This window comes from Talpa europaea, assembly GCF_964194135.1.
Source record: "Talpa europaea genome assembly, chromosome: 5".
Taxonomy (NCBI): Eukaryota; Metazoa; Chordata; class Mammalia; order Eulipotyphla; family Talpidae; genus Talpa; species Talpa europaea.
This window is the reverse complement of record NC_140071.1, coordinates 19985607-20004372: the sequence shown is the minus strand read 5'-3', so window position 1 is coordinate 20004372 and position 18766 is coordinate 19985607. Positions and strand designations below refer to the sequence as shown.

The window sequence follows — 18766 nt, the reverse complement described above, 5'->3', positions numbered from 1 at the left end:
TTTGGAATTGATGTTTCTGTGTCCTTTGGGTAAATACCTAGGAGTGGAATTGCTGGATCATATGGAAGCTCTATGTTTAGTAGGTCCAGAAATCTCCACACAGCTCTCCATAGTGGTTGGACCAGTTTGCACTCCCACCAGCAGTGCAGGAGAGTTCCTTTTTCTCCACAACCTCGCCAACATTTGTTGTTGCTAGTTTTTTTAATATGTGCCATTCTCACTGGTGTAAGATGGTATCTCATGGTAGTTTTGATTTGCATTTCCCTGATTACAAGTGATGTTGAACATTTTTTCATATGCCTGTTGGCCATTTGCATTTCCTCTTCAGAGAAGTTTCTTTTTAGCTCTTCTGCCCATTTTTTTGACTGGATTATTTTCTTTGTTGTTGTTGAGTCTCATCAGCTCTTTGCAGATTTTTGTGATCAGTCCTTTATCATTAGTGTTGTGTGCAAAAATGTTCTCCCAGTTGGTGGGGTTTCTCTTTGTTTTTGTTATTGTCTCTTTTGCTGTGCAGAAGCTCTTTAATTTGATGTAGTCCCAGCTATTGATCTTTGCCTTCACTATCACTGCTTTGGGTGATGTATCTGTAAAGATGTCTTTGATGTGAATATCACGTAGTGTTTCGCCTATATTTCCTTCTGTGTATTTTATGGTTTCAGGTCTTATGTCTAGTTCTTTAATCCATTTTGAGTTGATTTTTGTGTATGGTGTGAGGTAGTGGTCAAGCTTCATTCTTTTGCATGTAGGGACCCAGTTTTCCCAGCACCATTTACTGAACAAACTTTCTTTAGGGAATGGTATGATCAAATTTGCACTTTCAAAAAATGTCTTTGGATGATTTGTTTAAAACTGGATTAGAAAGAAATGACTGTTATTTAGGAAAAATACAAGGATAGTATAGACCACGGAAATGTCTGGAAAAGATGACGGATGGGTGGATTTGAAAGTCATTTAGAAAACTGTAAACAACAGGTTTTGGTGGCTGATAAAATATGGGGGATTCAGGAAAAGACAAGTATCATCTAGGTCTCTGGCTAGGGTGACTACATAAATAGAGGTATCATTTACAAGAGGAACAGCATTGAGAAAAAAAGGAAAAATATAAAATTTTTGTGATACACAGAGTTCAACGGACAGTGAAACATCCAAGAATAATTGTCTGATCAGGAGTTATATCTAATGGTTGAACATTTAGAAGAAATGAATGGACTGAAAATATATCCCAGTCATTCTCCTGAAGCCCAAAAGCCTAGAGTAGGTGTAGAGGGGAGAGGGAACTCCAAGGACAGGATCTTAAGGAAATACAGGATTTCAGAGACTAACAGAGGAGGTGAAGGCACAGAAGGGCAGGAAAACTGACAGAGGAGAAAGAAGAAATGAAAGAAGTGTAGTGTCCAGCAGTCCAAGTGAGCAGCGTGGTCAACTGCATTGACCACTATGAGGTCACTCAGAAAGGCCTGAAAGGAATCAAGTGAGCCACACAGCGGTCATCACTGACTGTGGCAAAGCAGTGCCATTGGCATAGGGGGATTGGGCAGGGAATGGAAGGACAAGAGACCAGGGTGCAAACTGCTTTTCCAGAGAGCAAACTTGGCTAAGAAGATGAGAGAATTCAGAGAGTGGCTAAGGGGCATGTAAGACTGAAGAGACGAGGTTTATTCTGGGATGGGAAAAAGCAGAAGCATACTACCATTCCTCTAAGATGTGTGTGTATGCATGTGCATGTGTCTGTGTGTGTGTATTGGGGTACAGAAGGTAGATCGGGAAATGCCACCATGGGGTATACCCCAGGAGGGAAATGTCCATTTCAGTCTTCCTGTGATAGCTTTGGGGCTTTTACTTTTTCTTCTACATGCTTTTCTTGCTGCCCCCAGCCTCTTCTGATCCACTTCTGAATAGCTCCACATTGAAAGAGAATTTCCTCTTTTTCTTGGAAACAACCCTATTTCTTGTGTCTTCCTGGTTACTGATGGTTTCTCGTTAGGGAAAAATTCTTCTTGGGGAGACCTCCACAGCCAACTGTCTCTTCAGCATCGCTACTAATTGCTCTTTCTTGGAAAAGGTTTTCTCTTTCTTGAGTTTGGCAGAGGCAGATGGTTCTTCCAGTCCATTTTCCTGAGGAATTCCCAGGGGGTTTTAGTTTTTCTTCTTTTTGGCTCTTTCACATGTCTCCTGTCACTGCTTTTGGGGTACTGCTGCTGCTTTTTAGAGATACAAAAAGTCTCTCTAGTCTCATAAGAAGACAGTTGCTCATGAACTTGTTCTCAAAGTTTCTCCCCAAATACACTTGTGTGTACCTTAGAGAAACACTCAATTCATGATGCAATACAGCATTTGTTTGCCAGGTATTGGGGAGTATGACCTTTGTTCTTGGCAGCTGTTGAACCAATGAAGGTGGGGTGGAAAGTGAGTCCATATTTTGGGGTCTTGTCTTCAGGACTCTAGAAATTTGGTCTCCATGCTTGACTCCAGGAATCACTCAAGAAGTGTGATTTTGAAGGACAGAAAGAACATGGGGAATTGACTGGAAGGGGTGTAGAGTGTTTTACTTGTTCATTCATATGCTTGTTTATGCTTAAATGTCAACAACTTGAACCTATTATTTCACAAATGGAAAGGAGCTGGTAAGATGCAGAGTTTAATATAGAGGAGACATTCAAGCGATCAGTATCTCAAAGAAGAACTAGGATTTAAAGCTTTTGGGAAGTCATAGACCTTTCTGAGCCAACTCTCCAGAGTAAGAGGCTACACTATAAGAAGAATAGGTGTCAGTTCATGGAAGTGTGATGGGAAGTTTATAGGATTCTTATTTGGTGACTTATGTTTTTTAGTTCTTTTCTGTCACTGAATGACGTTATAATCCAAGTTCATGTTGCAACTGGAAGAGGTCCAGATGGTGTACCCAGAGAGAAGGAAAAGTGCAAAGCCAGAAAATTACTGCAGAACTTTGGGTCTGGGATGGGAGGGAAAGCTATTGGTGCCAAAACTGATCATATCAACTCTCAGAAAAAATGAGGGCTATGTCCTGAAGTGGAGTGTGAAGTGGTAAGACTTTGACCTGAGGACGTATGGAATCCAATGGTGGGAAAACTTGATTGATGGGATGCCTGCTGTTAGAAGGCTTGATTGACTGGCTTAATTAAATTTGCAAGAGAACAATGCAAGACTTTGTTCCTCGGGCAGTGAGGGGAGATCACAGTGTGAAGCAAGGTTTATAACTTTAATGATTTCATCAACTACTGAGAAGCATAAGAATAATCAATGTAAAACACCAAGCAGGAAAATTGACAAGTTTTCCTCATCACCATTATTATTGTTGTTAGGTTGAAAATTAAATTACAATGCAGTATAAGAATTAAACCAAAGGATGAGTTGAAAAGTCCAAAAGGTTGTGATTAAAGTGTTAAGAGATATGGTAAAGATAAATACATGATTGGAAGGAGGAAAAACAGTAAGTTAAACTGGTTTGTGAAAATGTCTTATAAACATACATAGACACACATAATGGTCATTATACGTTGACATGTTCCTTGATGTTAGTTACTCCACAGAGACCCAAGGAAAGAGTGGTACTCCTCCATTGCCCATAGACTGCAGGATGAGCCCCTGGAGCGAATGGTCAAAATGTGATCCTTGCCTCAAACAAATGGTAAGCATTCATTGTCAATGATATCCCCGAGTGGAAACTGTATTGCCAGCATCTCTAGGAAAATGACTATCAGGCAGGAAGCCCCACAGTTGAACTCCAAATCAAGAATGACAGATAATTGCCTAAATGGATGGTGCAAAGCTGCTGGGAAAACTGACGGCTGCATGGCATACTAAATGAGAGGCAGGGGGTGCTATTCTGTGCACCAGACTGCAAACCCTAGAACGTGAGGAGTTTCTGGAGGTGCCATTGTTCACTGCTTTTACAGTTTCCATCCTTTGACTCACCTGGGTTTGGAGGGCTACAATGGTGTGGATGCAGTTTTAGGTCATCATTACTTTTTGGCACTGAAAATTCTAGTGTTTCCAGCTGGTTTTGTTCAGTTTCGTTCCAGGAGCGTTGAGGTCTTTGGACAATTTAATGGGCAAAGATGCATGGATGCTGTGGGGGACAGACGGTCGTGCGTGCCCACTGATGTCTGTGAAGATGCTGAGGATGAGGATGACTGTGGAAATGACTTTAAATGTGAAACAGGTAATCTTTGCACTCCCATTGTTTCTGTGTGCACTCGTGAGTAAGAAGCAAGAAAGCTGATTCAAGACAGTTAGAAAGGGACATTAATCTACTTGCACAAAAAGTCGAATGAATGTCTGCTCCGACTCCTCTAACATTAAAGTACACTTGATAACTTCAGAAAGAAAAAGAGAAAATTTTGACATTAAACATTTTTTTGTTGGCTCTGATTGCAGGCAGATGCATAAAGAGGAGACTTTTATGTAATGGTGATAATGACTGTGGAGACTTCTCAGATGAGGATGATTGTCAAAATGATCCCCGCCCTCCCTGTCGTGATAGAGCTGCAGAAGAATCTGAGCTGGCACGGACAGCAGGCTTTGGGTCTGTATTCCTTTTGACTCTCTCTAGATGAAGATGGGTATGAAGTTTCTCCACCTTTCCTGTCATGCTAAAATGGCCAAAAGGTTTACGTTGGTACAAAGACTAGCCATGAGGTTGTATTCTGTGTGAATTACATTTGAGCTTGAAAGAAGGTTAAGTGCTGAATAATTATCAGCTTGAAAACTGGAAAACTTCCTGGCCTCAGTAGGAACCTATAGAATGAACTAGACTATCAGGATGTTAGATAATTACTTCTGGATCCAGTAGGAGATGAAACACCTCATTTATGAGGCTTTGGTAGACTACAACAATGTTGAAATGATTTGTTAACATTTGAAACTCAATTGCCAGTAGTGTGTCTGAGAGTTGCCGGAAAGTCTCTCTTAAAATTAGAACTTCTGGATATGTACCTGGTTATAAATTCTTGGGAGGTTCTAGGTTCCAGTATTCTGGAGTTGACCCAAGAGGAATAGGATAGAGAAAACAATTCTGAAGCCAGATGGTGATGGTGTTGAACCCCTGGTTCTGGTGCTGACATTTCCCATACAAAACATAGGGGCCCTAGTCAGACAAAGTAAGATGAGAAGTGTTGGGCCGTGCAGAACTCAGGGTTATACTGTGTAAAGGCCATTTGCAGAGAGATCTGTATTTGGGAGTTGGGAATGACATGGTGAGAGATTCAGTTCTGTTGTTCTATATAGTCAGAGAACATTTCAGGATGTTCACACCATAGTTTCCACTAGTTGTTCTGACCTGTTTTCAGTAAAGGTACTTTGGGTGAACTCATTGTCAAACTGTCCCCAAGAAAAAAGCCACTGTTTCGCCACCCAGTGATATATTAACAGAGATGGCATGTAGCTCTATTTCACTGTCTCTGTGTAAAGTATCTCTTTATTTTTATAATCCCATAGCCTAGTTCATAATAGGTGCCTGATAAATATGGGGGGGTAGATATATACAGGTGAATTAATTGATTAATAAAAATAAGTATTTTCTAAAATACTGTCAGTTGACATCAGGTGAGATTGAAACTAGGTCTTTGGAAGAAATTCAGATTTAGAACTGTAGTCTTAGGAATGGGGCTGGGGAGCAGAAAAAAGATGAGGGTTATGGCTAGAGCAAGGCAGATAGAGGGACTAAAGCAGTGGTTCTCAACCAGAGAGATTGTCTAGATCTGGTTTTGGTGGTCACTTCTGTGAGACTTGGGAGTGGGAGAGAGGCTTAGGAAAGTGGATTGTCGCTGCTGAGATCCAACTGGCAAAGGCCCTAAATGATGCTAAACAGTTTACACGTCACAGGACAGCTGGGCCCAAAATGTCAGTCATACTGAGGTTGAGAAACCCTACACTAAGGTTTGGGGCAGTTCCCGAGAAAAGATCTCAGTATCAGAGTTAGCTAAAAATAGAGAGATGTCCCTTCTTTCTGAGCATGAGACTTCTACTTCTTTAAATCGCAATAGAAAAAAATTCCAGCATACCAAGAGTCAGGCAATAAATAAAGCATTTCACATATCCTTTATTCACTTTATAAAATCTTGTCCAAGTTGCATTCAAATATTACCACAGTGCTGTTGGCCTTTAGCCAAAGGTAGGGCCCTTGAGTCAAATGGATGGTCTTAGACCCCAAACTCAGCAGGCAATCAGCAATTGGCAGTAAATGGTTTGGGAATTGTCCAAAACCTTGTAACCAGGTCACTGCGTGAGTTCTGATTCGTGCTGCTTTCCTCAGAGAGCGATGATGAGTCTATGGTAAAAGCCCTTTACTACTTTACTCTGCTTTATTTGGATTCCAAGAAAGAGTTTTCTGTAATCTAAAAAAAAAAAAAAAAAAAAACTTAAAGCTGGGAATTATATGTGTCCTCTCAATGCAAATATATAGCTTGTCTTACAGAAATCTTGGGCTGCTTAGCTGAAAAACAATCATTCATAATCTGCTGCTTTCCTTTGTTCAGGGGAAAAAAAAATTATTATATAGCATCTGCCAGGAGTTTCATAATGAGGCATCCCAGAGAGCTGGCTAGAACTCCTTAAATACCTCATGCTATGTGGTGGTTGGGGTTGATATTGGGGAGAGTTGCAGGCTGAGTCCTCTGGACTAAGTAAGAGGGTGGGGTCCCAGCTCTGAGGAGAGGTCAGATGAAGACGTGGAAAATGAAGTAAGCTTTGATAGAATCAGTCCGTCAGTGTTTTTTATTAAATTCTCCATTCTCATAAGCAACAACCTATTCCTAAATTAGTCTTCATTAAGCCAATTGTTTTCTGATTGCTTCCATTTGCATACTTAGAACTTTTCTGCAGATTCCTTCTGTATAAATTTTTATAACAATCATGTGAGATTACTAGGGGAGATATTATATTCATTGTGCAGGTAAGAACTGAGTGAAATAAGTTCATTTATTCATTAGTTTCAAGTCGAACAAAAACACCGGTTTCTTTGACATATATAAAACTTACTTTTTCCACTGTGCCACCTCACTTTCTCCTACCCACATTCTCATCAACACCCCTATCACTTCCCCCTTATTACTGTAGAGCCCATAAATCAATACCTTAACTTCAAGGCAAAGCTAACCTTAGAAAATAAAATTCCTTAAGTAGTTATACATTATTCGATTATTTGAATTAAGAGTATAGTGGTATGAAATAGTAATTAACATTTAAGTTTTTAAAGTAACATGCTTTATTACATGTATCATATTCCTCAGTACAATTAATGTCACATATTTATTTGTGGCATATATATACATATATACATCTTCTTTGCTCTATGGGGACAATGAACTACATTGAAAGTGGTAGTAGGAGTAAACTTCCCAATCAGAGTGATGTGTTTATAAACTGCTTCTACATTATCCAATCTGGAAAACCTCAGCTATCACATACAGACTCTATTATACATGAAAATCACAAGTACTTCATTTCAAGTACTATCTCATTTAAATTCTTATGCCAGGATTATTTGGTTGTATCACAGATGTGTCAGCCTGTTATTCTGTAGACATCTGAGATTCTCCAGATGTATTGAAGGAAATCCCTAATCCATTTTGCATTCATTGGAAAAAAAATAAATCCAAGCCAGCTGTAAATGAGGGACAATATGCAGGGAATTACTTTTTTGTGTGATCTAAGCATAACACAACTTCTATAGAGGCAACTTTCTCTTGAGTTCACCTGGAAAATTGGAGCTGCCCATGTTCTAGATGCAGGTGTGGAAGCAGGCATCCCTACACACTGCCAAGGGACACATGTTTTTTATTTCCCAGGCGATGACATTCCATCCATGTGAAATTTTCATGTTTCTTGGCAGAACAAAATTGGCTCATTCTAGACTAGACTAGCTGTCTCTGTAGTGGTGGAACCAAGTCAAGATTTTGAAATATTTCTTTCTTAGCCTGCTTTAGACTGAGCATCAGCTGCATTGTAACTTTTTGGATGGACCCAGCCAACTGGTCCATTTGTTATTCTATAAAATGGTAACCTTCAAATTGAGGCATGCATACAATGGGGTGTCAAAAGACTTTCCAAAGGAGAGAGGGATAAGTTTTAAGGTAACAGTTTCCTCATCTGTTGATTACTTAACTGATCTAATTGCTAACCCTCGATGCCATATGTGCATATTTTTTTCACAAAACTGATAAAGCCTTGAAGTTGTCAAGTTCATTCTTTCTTACCTGCCCTTTAGAATCATCTCTCACTTATCAAAACAATGTGTCCCTCATCCACCTCACATTAGAGAGTGGAAAAGCCAGGAAACAACTGTGAATATCAATACTCAATTGGACTCTAATACCTTGTAAGATAAGTGGTCTCCAGTTCTTTTTTTTTTTTTTTTTTTTTCGCATAGAACTGGAGTGTAGACCAGAAATGCAGGGCTGTGGGGGTGGTGGGTGGAGGGAGAGGGGGGAGCAGAACAGGCAGATTTACTGAAATACACTGCTCAGGGGGCCATGGGCAAGACAGGAGAGGTCTGCCGTGCCATGTGTGGGTTAGCTCCCTGGTTAAGAATCAAACTCAGGCCACAGTTGGTGGTGATAACCAAGAGACTTAACCCCTAGGCCACCAGGGAGTCTCTAGTTCTTTTTGTCAAAACACTGGAAGATGCCTTAATCAATTGTCAGATTGCAAAAAATAATTTTTGATGAAAGACTAGTATATGATCTTTTTCTGGCCTAAAACTGGGGATAACACAGAATTGAGTGACACAGCATTTCTTCTATTCTCATCTACTTATTTATGTGAGTAAATTTTCTTAGTATTTATATCTTTGAAAATAAAAGATAGGAATGAAACTGATGCTCAGCTCTGTCTCTTTCTAACAATCAGTAATATTAATTCATGGGTGCAGGAGATAATTCAAAAAGAAATCCCATTCATTTCATTATGAGATAGATTTACAATAAAATCTTATATATGCTTAGTAACTATTAAAATTATAATATGCTTATTATATATGCTAGTAATGATAACTCCATTCAGAACATTTTAATTAGAGTTCCTAGAGTCAAAGAATATTTAAGATTTTAAAATTAATTTTTTTAAGATTTATTTATTTTTATACAAGAACCAGGGTACAGGCCAGATGCGTGGGAGGGTGAGAGGATTCACCAGAGACAGAATGGGGAACAGAACAGGCAGATTGACGAAATACACTGCTGAGGGGAGCAGCGGGTGAGACAGGAGAGGTCTGTCCCACCATGTGGGTTTCTCCCTGGCCAGCCAGGAATCGAACAAGTTCTGCAGAGACTGCAGACAGCTTCACAGCGCTGCACTCAACCCGCTGAGCCACCGGGGAGGCCCTATTTAAAATTTTAATTAATATCTTTTATTACAAAAAAAACATGAAAAAGTGATGAGTCAGAACTTACAAGCATAAAATAGCATTAGATTAGGTTAAAAGTCTTTGGGTAAAGTGCAATAAAAATATAGATTCTTATTTTGCCCTGAACTTTAAAAATGTTATTTAAATAATATTTTAAAAAATAATAAAAATATACATAAAATGTCCAGTTATTATAGAAATATGAATATTATAGTGACTTGATACCCACTAGCAGTACAGAATTTATATGCTATTGCATTTAGCTTTTAAAGGTGAATTATAAAGTAATAATATAATATAGCAATTAGGGAAATTATATCCTTTCTAACTATTTAGCTTACATTGAAAATTTTTAAATGTCAAACTAACACTGTTCAGGGAGGCATAATTTGTCCAAAAATTTTTATAGTGTATACAAGTAGAAAATCTGAAGACTAAGTCATGCAAACATGCCACACACATTTCTACAGCCAGCTCATGTCCTTTGAGTCCCATCCTTCAAAACCCAAATCAAATCATACTTCTAAAACTCTTTTGGGCCTCCCTGGTGGCACAGGGGCTTGAGCACCGCACTGTGAGACTGTCTTCAGCCTCTGCAGCACTAGTTCGATCACCCTTGACCCCTGCCGGCTGGGGAGCTACACACCTGGTGCAGCAGACCTCTCCTGTCTCACCTGCTGCTCCCCTCAGCAGTGTATTCCAGTCAGTCTACCTGTTCTGTTCCCCACTCTGTCTCTGGTGAATCCTCTTACTCCCCCCACCTCTGGCCTGTACCCTAGTTCTTGTATGAATAAATAAATAAATCTTTAAAGAAAACAAAACTCTTTTTATGACCCTGCCATAGTGATCTCCTCCTCTTGGAAACCTTACACACTTGCCTGTACTACTCATTTGCATACCTAATTCCTTCCTCAGACTAGTCTTTTAAATTGGTGATTGTGTCTTCCCTGCCTAGCTTGAATGTAAATAATTTTTATGGGGTCAAAGACTGTATTAACTAACTCTATTATCTTAATATTACAACTGTTTATTGTAAACACAGCACTGTACTACACATAGATACAGTAGTTGCTTCATTCATCATTGTTATGAACAAAGATTCATGTCATTGTTTACTGAAATTAAAAAGGTACAGGGTCTTTGTTAATTAAGGTATAAGAAGGAAAGCATTCACCATGGACTACAGATGTATTTGAGTCCTTGTTTAAGATGAAAACACAGATAATTTATTGCCAGTGTTGTGTGTCACCGATTAAAACCTTAGTGATTAAAAAAAAAAAATGTATGTTTTTTGCTCATATGTCTGTAGGTTGGTTGGAGTGACCTAAACTAGATTGCACTTGACTGGCAGCTCTGCTTCCAGCTGCAGTTGCTGGTGTGATTCTGTTTCTCATGGCATGGCTCCCCTTCTCAGTGGGGTCAGGGAGCAACTGGAGTAGTTGTGAAGGGGCAGTGGCCACCCAGCAGAACCCCTTATTAAGGCAAAAGCAAGTCACAAGGAAACATAAGGAAGCCAAGGAGATATCACCATGCTTAGGCTCTGAGCTGACCTGCTGTCACTCTCACCCATGTGGCCTTGGACAAAATCAGTCACGTGGCCACATATAAGGTGAGGGATAAGCCCACAATGAGGCCATGGTAAGTGTGTAAATGCAGAGGTGGGTGAAGAGTTGAAGGCAAAATTTTGATCTATCAGGAAGAATAAATTATTTAAGAAAGCAAGCCAGATATATAATGTTTCTTTTCTGCTCTCTCTCTTTTTTTTTTTTTAAAGATTTATTTATTTATGCATATAAGAACCAGGGCACAGGCCAGATGTGAGGGAGGGTAAGAGGATTCACCAGAGACAGAGTGGGGAACAGAACAGGCAGAGCGACCGAAACACACTGCTGAGGGGAGCAGCAGGCGAGACAAAAGAGGTCTGCTGCACCATGTGGGTATCTCCATGGCCAGCTGTGATCGAACCCACACTGCAAGACTGCGGACAGCTTCATAGCGCTGCGCTCAACCACCTGCACCACCGGGGAGGCCCTCTTTTCTTCTCTTATTCAAGCTATTAGGTCTGACTTTGACCTTACTTTAGGATGCTTTTAGGAAGGTATTCTTGGTAGGGCAAGAAGTGAGAGGTGGTTCCTTTCAGCTGGACAGTTGGCCTTGAGGGAGCTATCCACAGATCGGTTTCTCAACTTGACTGCCACTAAAGTTGAGCTATAATATTTATTTTCTTTATAGATTTAAAACCTATTAAAAATGTTCTGTTTATATAAAGACTTTGTTTTTAACCAACCCCTTGGCAACAGGACACTCTTGCCATTTTTCTTGTATTAACAAAGGTTTTACGGTAAACCATCCACACCCTTTGACAAATTGTTCTTGAAACCAATATCTATATTTATAATCCAGCTCATTGGGATTAGAGATGTCATCTAGAGCAATGGAAGAATTTATGTTAGTCTATCAACTTAAAGTTTGCATGTAAGAGTCAAACCTCCATTTTGACCTCCTTGGCCTGGAGCCATTTATTCCAGAGACAGTCTAGACAATGATGACTCTCCTTCCAATTAACAAAGATCTACTCCACAAAGAACAAACTGCTTCCTGTTCATATATTGTTTTCATGCCTACAAAACAACCTTAACTTTTTTTTAAGCTAAGCAAGATTCCTATGTCTGAGTTAAGGCTTGCCAAATAAAAATATTTTGCTAGGAGCATGTAGAACTTTTGAAAACACCTTGTAGGATGCTGAGTTTTTGTGTTCCTCTTGGAAAGTATAAGAGGAATAACATAACTCTAAAGGGAATAAGGTTCTCGACAAGCAATGAGACAGTTGGGGAAAAAAAACACCTGCAGTTTAAAGAAAATGGGGAGGGAAAGAACCCCAGTGTTGTTCATAGATTAAAAAATTCCACGCACATGGTGTATTACCACTGCCCCCCACCCCAGATGCTCTGCTCTGAAATCACTTAAATAGTTGATATGACAGCACTAGCTCTCCATTCACTGAGGGAGATAAGCTAAGAGTTAAAGCACAAGAGTTAAGACTCTAGGAACCAGAGGGTCCCTTCTCCCTACTCAATGCATTTCCTTCATTGTGTTCTCCACAGTGCCACAGTTACAGGAGTTTAGAAAGCTTTCTTTCAGAGGCACTGAGCCCAGGTGTACAGGCTTGTGCTTCTGTTCCTAAGTATATCCCACACACGCTGCGTGACAGGGACATGACCCCAAGGTCTCTTTCCTTAGCCACAGAGAACTATCTTGCTTTATTAGCTCCTGGTATCTTCACACCTAATGATATTCTGTTTATTCTCAGCATCAACATTTTAGGGATGGAGCCCCTAAATACACCTTTTGATAATGAGTACTTCAATGGACTATGTGAACGAATTCGGGATGGAAATACCTTGACCTACTACCGCAGACCCTGGAACGTGGCTTCTCTAGTCTATGAAGTAAGTCTCCACAGGAGAAAACACGTTATTCAGAATGCTTTTAGATGAAAAGCTGTTTTGATGAGTTTAATGATGTCAAAAATTCAGTAAAATAAGAATTTGATGTGAATATAAGATTCATTTAGAGAAGAGGTGCAGCATGAATTTCTTTAGAAAATAAATCGTAGCCTACATCAGCCCTCATAATGTGAAGCAAATATCTAAACTCTGTAACTAAAAGAACACTGTAAAGAAAAAACTATGGTTCTGATACAACTAAACTTTGAAGTTGTGATTTAAGTAATGAGTACATGACTTCCATGCTACTTTAGCTCATATTTTGCTAATCTATTGATGAAAATACATTTTTACATTGTTGTCCTCCAGTTATTTCCCTTGTAGAGCCTGCTTACCTAATGTGAGTGGATTTTTACACTTACCTCAAGTCCCACTAGCAGTTATAAAATTATTTCTTAGTGATTTTTATTCTATACAATGCCAACCCAAATTGCCACCTAAAATCTTTAAAGCCACCCACCTACTCAGGCCCCATTCAAAGTATTAACAGTGATCACCTTAGCTGCTGTCTTCCTTGGCCCAAGAAAGGTATAATAAAGAATAATAATTAGAATTTATAAACCAGGTGATAAAATAATGTTTCATTAAATGGTTCCATTTTCCACTTATAATGTCTACTTTGTTCAGTTATCACAACATTCTTTGTTATTGCTGTCGCTTCCACCAGTTTGAGAAACTATTATGTGTTCTTTTAAATAAACAAAGGTAACAGTGCTTTTGCATCTAACAATATTGTAAATCAGTTCCTACCTATTTCAGTGATCATGCGCTTCCATGAATATGGAATATTTTAATGTCTGCACTGTTTGGCATTTTTTCAATGTGACCACATTGTCATATCTTTTGTACTGATATATCCAGAATAGAATCACTTTTCCATAAATTTCAGAGAACATTTTGGATTAGTGATCTTTATCCATTCTGCCAGATTTATCTTCTTTAAACACCCTTTTTTAAGGGGAAGATGATAACCTTTCTAAAAAGTATTACACATGTTCTAATTTAATTAGAACATACCAAAACAAGGAAACCTTTGTCATTGGTGATGAAAGAAATGTGATTGTATTGTTTTACTTAGTTTTCGTTTCTCAGGTCTGTGTTCACTATAACCAGTGTGTTAGCTTCTCTACAGAAGTAGTAACTGGTGTGACACAAAATGGTGAGGCTGGAAATTTGCCCAAGGACTGACCTTGAAGCTATAATTGAACAGGAAGCCCAATGTGTCCCCTTATCTATAACCCTGGAGAAAGATATGTTTCTGAATTCAGATGTTTTGCATTTTACAAAGGCAATGCGGTGCTAACCCTGCATATTTTTTTTTAAAGATTTATTTATTTATTTATACAAGCACTGGGTACAGTCAGAAATGTGGGAGGGTGAGAGAATTCACCAGAGCCAGAGCGGGGAGCAGAACAGGCAGAAGGACCAAAGCACACTGCTGAGGGGAGCAGCGGGCGGCAGGAGAGGTCTGCGCACCATGTGGGACCCTCCTCTGGTGGCCGGGGAGCAGCCGGGGACCAAACCGGTGCTGCAGAGGCTATGGGCAGCTTCGCAACCCAGCGCTCAACCACTGCGCCACCAGGGAGGCCCCCCCCTGCATATTTTTTACTTCTCAGTGGAGTGAGGGCCAGCATTTCATAATCAAACACAATGATATTTCTACAGCAAAACTAACTGATGTTTATGCAAAATGGTAGAAATGAAGACTATAAGTAATATTTTACAGTTCAGATCAGATTAAGCCTCCAAATGAATTTTGGCATAAAGCTTATAGAAAAGATGATTACGGAATTGAATAGTTACTTGGTGTCGTGGAGCAGAGGGTTGACTAAATCGACTGAGGGTTTACATAATCCCCAAATCACCCTCTTGGTGCTACTTGTGAGACTTAGCCACTATTCCTCCATCTTGTGTATAACCGCCATCTTGGTATTTCAAGTTTTGCTTACTCAAGACTAATTAGCCTGCATTCCAAAGAGGGTTTATGACCCCCACCCCACTTTGGTCTTATCTCTGATGGCCAGCCACAGTGGAGCCCAGTAATGGGTCTAATTGGCCATAAAATAGAACTGAGCAATGCAGGCCACTGATGGGGTCAAACTAGCCATAAAATAACTGTGTACCCACCATTATTAAGAAATACACCTGTGTAATCAATGAATGATACACCTATGTAACTAATGAATGACTGCCAACATGATTTAATTTTTAGAAGTCTACTTGTATCCCTATATAAAATCCCTGTCTCCTTTGTTCAGGGCTCCCGACCTCCACCGTTACATCGGTGCGTGTCGAGGGCCCGGTCTCGAGCCCGTAATAAACTCCTTTGTGCTCTTACAGCGGTTGTCTGTGTGTCCTTGGGGGCTGCACTGGTCGACGCTGGGCACAACACTACTATTGCTGATAGTAGTGATCCTCTTATTCTAATCTATTATATTTTTGGAAAATAAATAGCCTACCTTGTTAGTACCATACAAACAAGAACATGTACTTATTTGAGTGGAAATTTCCCTTTTATCTTTTTAGAAAAGGTTTTTCTGTACTGTCTAGTACTCCTATCTAGTACCCCATGGAATATTTTACTTACTTTCATGTATATTACTATAGTATTGTATATTATGACTGTGCCTGAAAGCAAAGAATGTGTATTATAACACCTTATGGCCTATTAACAATATCCATCTCTGGAGCTTGCTCCAAGTACTTCACTCTCCTAGACCTTAAGTCAACTTGTGTCTCATCTTCTACCCTAACTTCAATATATAAATATCTTCAAGACTCTTATTTAAAAAATAAAGTCACAAACATAAAAAGAAACCCCTGTCTTATATACTCTCTTATCTACTAGTCTCAATTTTTGCACTTCCTATTAATTCCCCAACTATATCAGTTTGCTAAAGCTCCCTTTAGAAAGTACCACAGACCAGGTGACTTAAACAACAGAAATTTAAGTTCTCACAATTCTATAGTCTAGAAGTATGAGATCAAGATATGGGCAAGGTTGTTTTTCTCAAAGGCCCTTTTTCTTCATTTGTAGATGACAGTCTTCTCCCTGCATCTCCACAACCTCTTCCCTTTTAGTCTTACTCTGCTCTTATATAATCAACAGTCATATTGGATGACATCCAACTCTAATGACCTCACTTTATTTCATTACTTCTTTAAAGACTCTGTCTCCAAAGTCACATTCTCAGGTACTTGGGCTTAGGGCTTCAATATAAAATTGATGGGAACACAATTCACATAATCCTGAAACACTGCTACCTCACTAAAATAGCTTTGCCAAAATTTCCATGTCCATCTTAGAGTTGGGACGTTGTGGTTTTGTTTTGGAACTTTAGCTCTCTCTTTTTTTTTTTAAGATTTATTTATTTATTTATACAAGTACTGGGTACAGTCAGAAGCGCAGGAGGGTGAGAGAATTCACCAGAGCCAGAGCAGGGAGCAGAGCAGGCAGAAGGACCGAAGCACACTGCTGAGGGGAGCAGCAGGCAGCAGGAGAGGTCTGCGTGCCATGTGGGACCCTCCTCCAGTGGCCGGGGAGCAGCTGGGGATCAAACCAGCGCTGCAGAGGCTGCGGGCAGCTTCGCAACCCAGCACTCAACCGCTGCGCCACCGGGGAGGCCCTATTTTAGCTCTCTTTACTTACGGCAGCTCTCAGATATTGGTCTTGCCAGAGTTTCCACCTTGTCTCACTAGTCTCTCTCAACCTGATTCCTTGAGTGATTTATTCTCTTCTGCACCATCAATTTTATGTCTACCTCGATAAAAAAACAAAACTTAGAAATCTAATTGACTTTAGCAAATGACTCATGAATCTGGCAGCACCCCTCCTGGCAAGTAGAAAGGTACTGCAAGAAGTTGTACAAATTGAAAGGTTTCTAGCAGAAAGAGTAGAACAAGGTTATTAATAAAAGAAAAGAAACACTGTTTCAGATTAGAACAGTATTTCCCTTACAGAAAGGCAAGGAGTATTCTACCATGCAGGTTATCTTTAATGCTGACCAGGAAATTCCAGATTGATTGATCTAAAATTCTTCTTTTGGGAGAGACTAAAATTAGATTGGGTAACAAGTCTTGATAGAGCTTGACATAAATCACTTTATTTGGGTCTCTTTTTTGTCTTTTTTAAAACATTTTATTTCCAGCATATGTCTCTCTATGAGCTGGATACCCAAGTAGCTAGTTGTGTGAAGTCATCACACAGTTAACACACCTAAAACTATCATCTCACCTTACTCCCAAAACCCTAATTCTTGTTGTTGAACACTATCCTTGTTAAGTGAAACAGTATCTTTGTAATCATCAATTGAGCTCAATATCTGGAAATCTTCCTAAAGGCAAGCTCTACAGACATCTCACACAAATTCCACACTATCCAATCAATCTCCAAACTTAATTATTTTATAATATCTCTTAAATCTGCCTCTTCTCTATTCCCTCTGCAAGGACCATTATCTTAGATTCCTGACAGTTTTCCTCTGGGCTACTGTGATTGTCTTCTTGTCAGTTTAAGACCTCTAGTTTTGCTAGCTTCAATTCATTCCCTACACTTCAGCAGGAAGATCTAAATCTGATCTCATCACTTTGAGGGTTAAATTTGGTGAATATCTCCCTGTAGCCTGCAGCTATCAATCTCCTTGGCAGGGAAATCATTCCTGTCCTGGCTTTTGGTTGCTATCCCACTCACCCTTCTCCTCTCAACCCTCCATTTTGGTTAATGCCTTTCTTGCACATCAATACAATCATCTCTGCTTTCCTTTGTATTCTGGTATTTACTTTGCTGTTTCCATATATACCTTTAGTGGAGTTTCTAGTCATTTTATTTATCATGGAATCCTGAGAAACTAACATCACATACTAATAAGTTAAAAATGCTTACTAAACTGATAATGGTATACAGCATGTTTAGCATTCTTTAATTTTTTTAAAAACTAATGCTTTAATGAAGGTACAAAACTTTAATCAAGTAAACATATTATTGGAGTCGCCATTAAAGTGGACAACAAAACTGTAAACAGGGGCTTAATAAATACTCCAACTCTTCTTTCTACTGGCAAGTTTAGACCATTTCCTAGACTGGGTGGTATATACAGATCAAGTTTATTATATATGCTTTTGTTGTTGTAAGTTGGTTTTCCCAGGAGACAAAAATGTGGACTGTGCCTATAGAAATTGATATATTGAAAGAAAATATAGTTTACAATTAATTCATGTAGGTTCAAGTTTGTAGTCACAGGCAGAGGTTTAATTATGAAGCTGTACCTACAGCATATTAAGTAACTTGGGCATAATCCTGAATATGATAAGGAACTACTGAAGATAGTAACACAGTTAGTGTTTCATTTTTAATCTTTCTGCTTTGTGGAGATGAATTTCAAAAGCACAAGACCAGAAGTAGTAATAGAAGGACGCTATTTCGTCATCCAAGAATGAGTCATGTACAACTAAACTGGCTCTAAGAGAGGAGGAAATGAAATCCAGCATAATTAAGAACTAAGAGTTTAATAGTGAATTGAAGACAGTATAGCTTCTGGTCATTTGTTAACCTGAACTAAGATTCTCTGGGGGTAGATTCTGATAAGTTCCTCCACTTATCAACTTACTTAAGCAACTTGTTTCTTTCCTGAATCTCAGTTTCTTATCATAAAGTAGGGTAATAATACTACATATTTCATAGGATTTTGGAAAGGTTAAACAATGTGTTAATGAGTCCAAAGTGCTTACAAGAGTGAACTCAACTCAGCAAGAATGAATATTTGAAGAATCCTTGTGCCAAAAGAAAACCCCTGTGAATGGCCTTCAAAAAGATCTGAGAAATAAAGGGTGGGGGAAATCTGCTAAAAGAAGGGTCCATTCCAAGAAGAAAAAATGAAATGAATTTTATAATGTTGAC

General features: G+C 39.2%; 1 protein-coding gene across 1 annotated transcript in view; it reads left to right on the top strand.

Moving 5' to 3' along the window:
• Positions 1-3583: 3583 nt before the first annotated feature.
• C9 (complement C9) overlaps positions 3584-18766 on the top strand; it is a gene marked incomplete at its 3' end in the record, with an annotated part of 38956 nt that continues 23773 nt past the window's right edge. The window contains exons 1-4 of the mRNA XM_084233905.1: positions 3584-3649; positions 4033-4183; positions 4399-4546; positions 12675-12813. Coding sequence (XP_084090031.1) covers positions 3599-3649; positions 4033-4183; positions 4399-4546; positions 12675-12813 — 489 coding nt within the window. The 5' untranslated portion in view covers positions 3584-3598. The remainder of the gene's footprint in view (positions 3650-4032; positions 4184-4398; positions 4547-12674; positions 12814-18766) is intronic.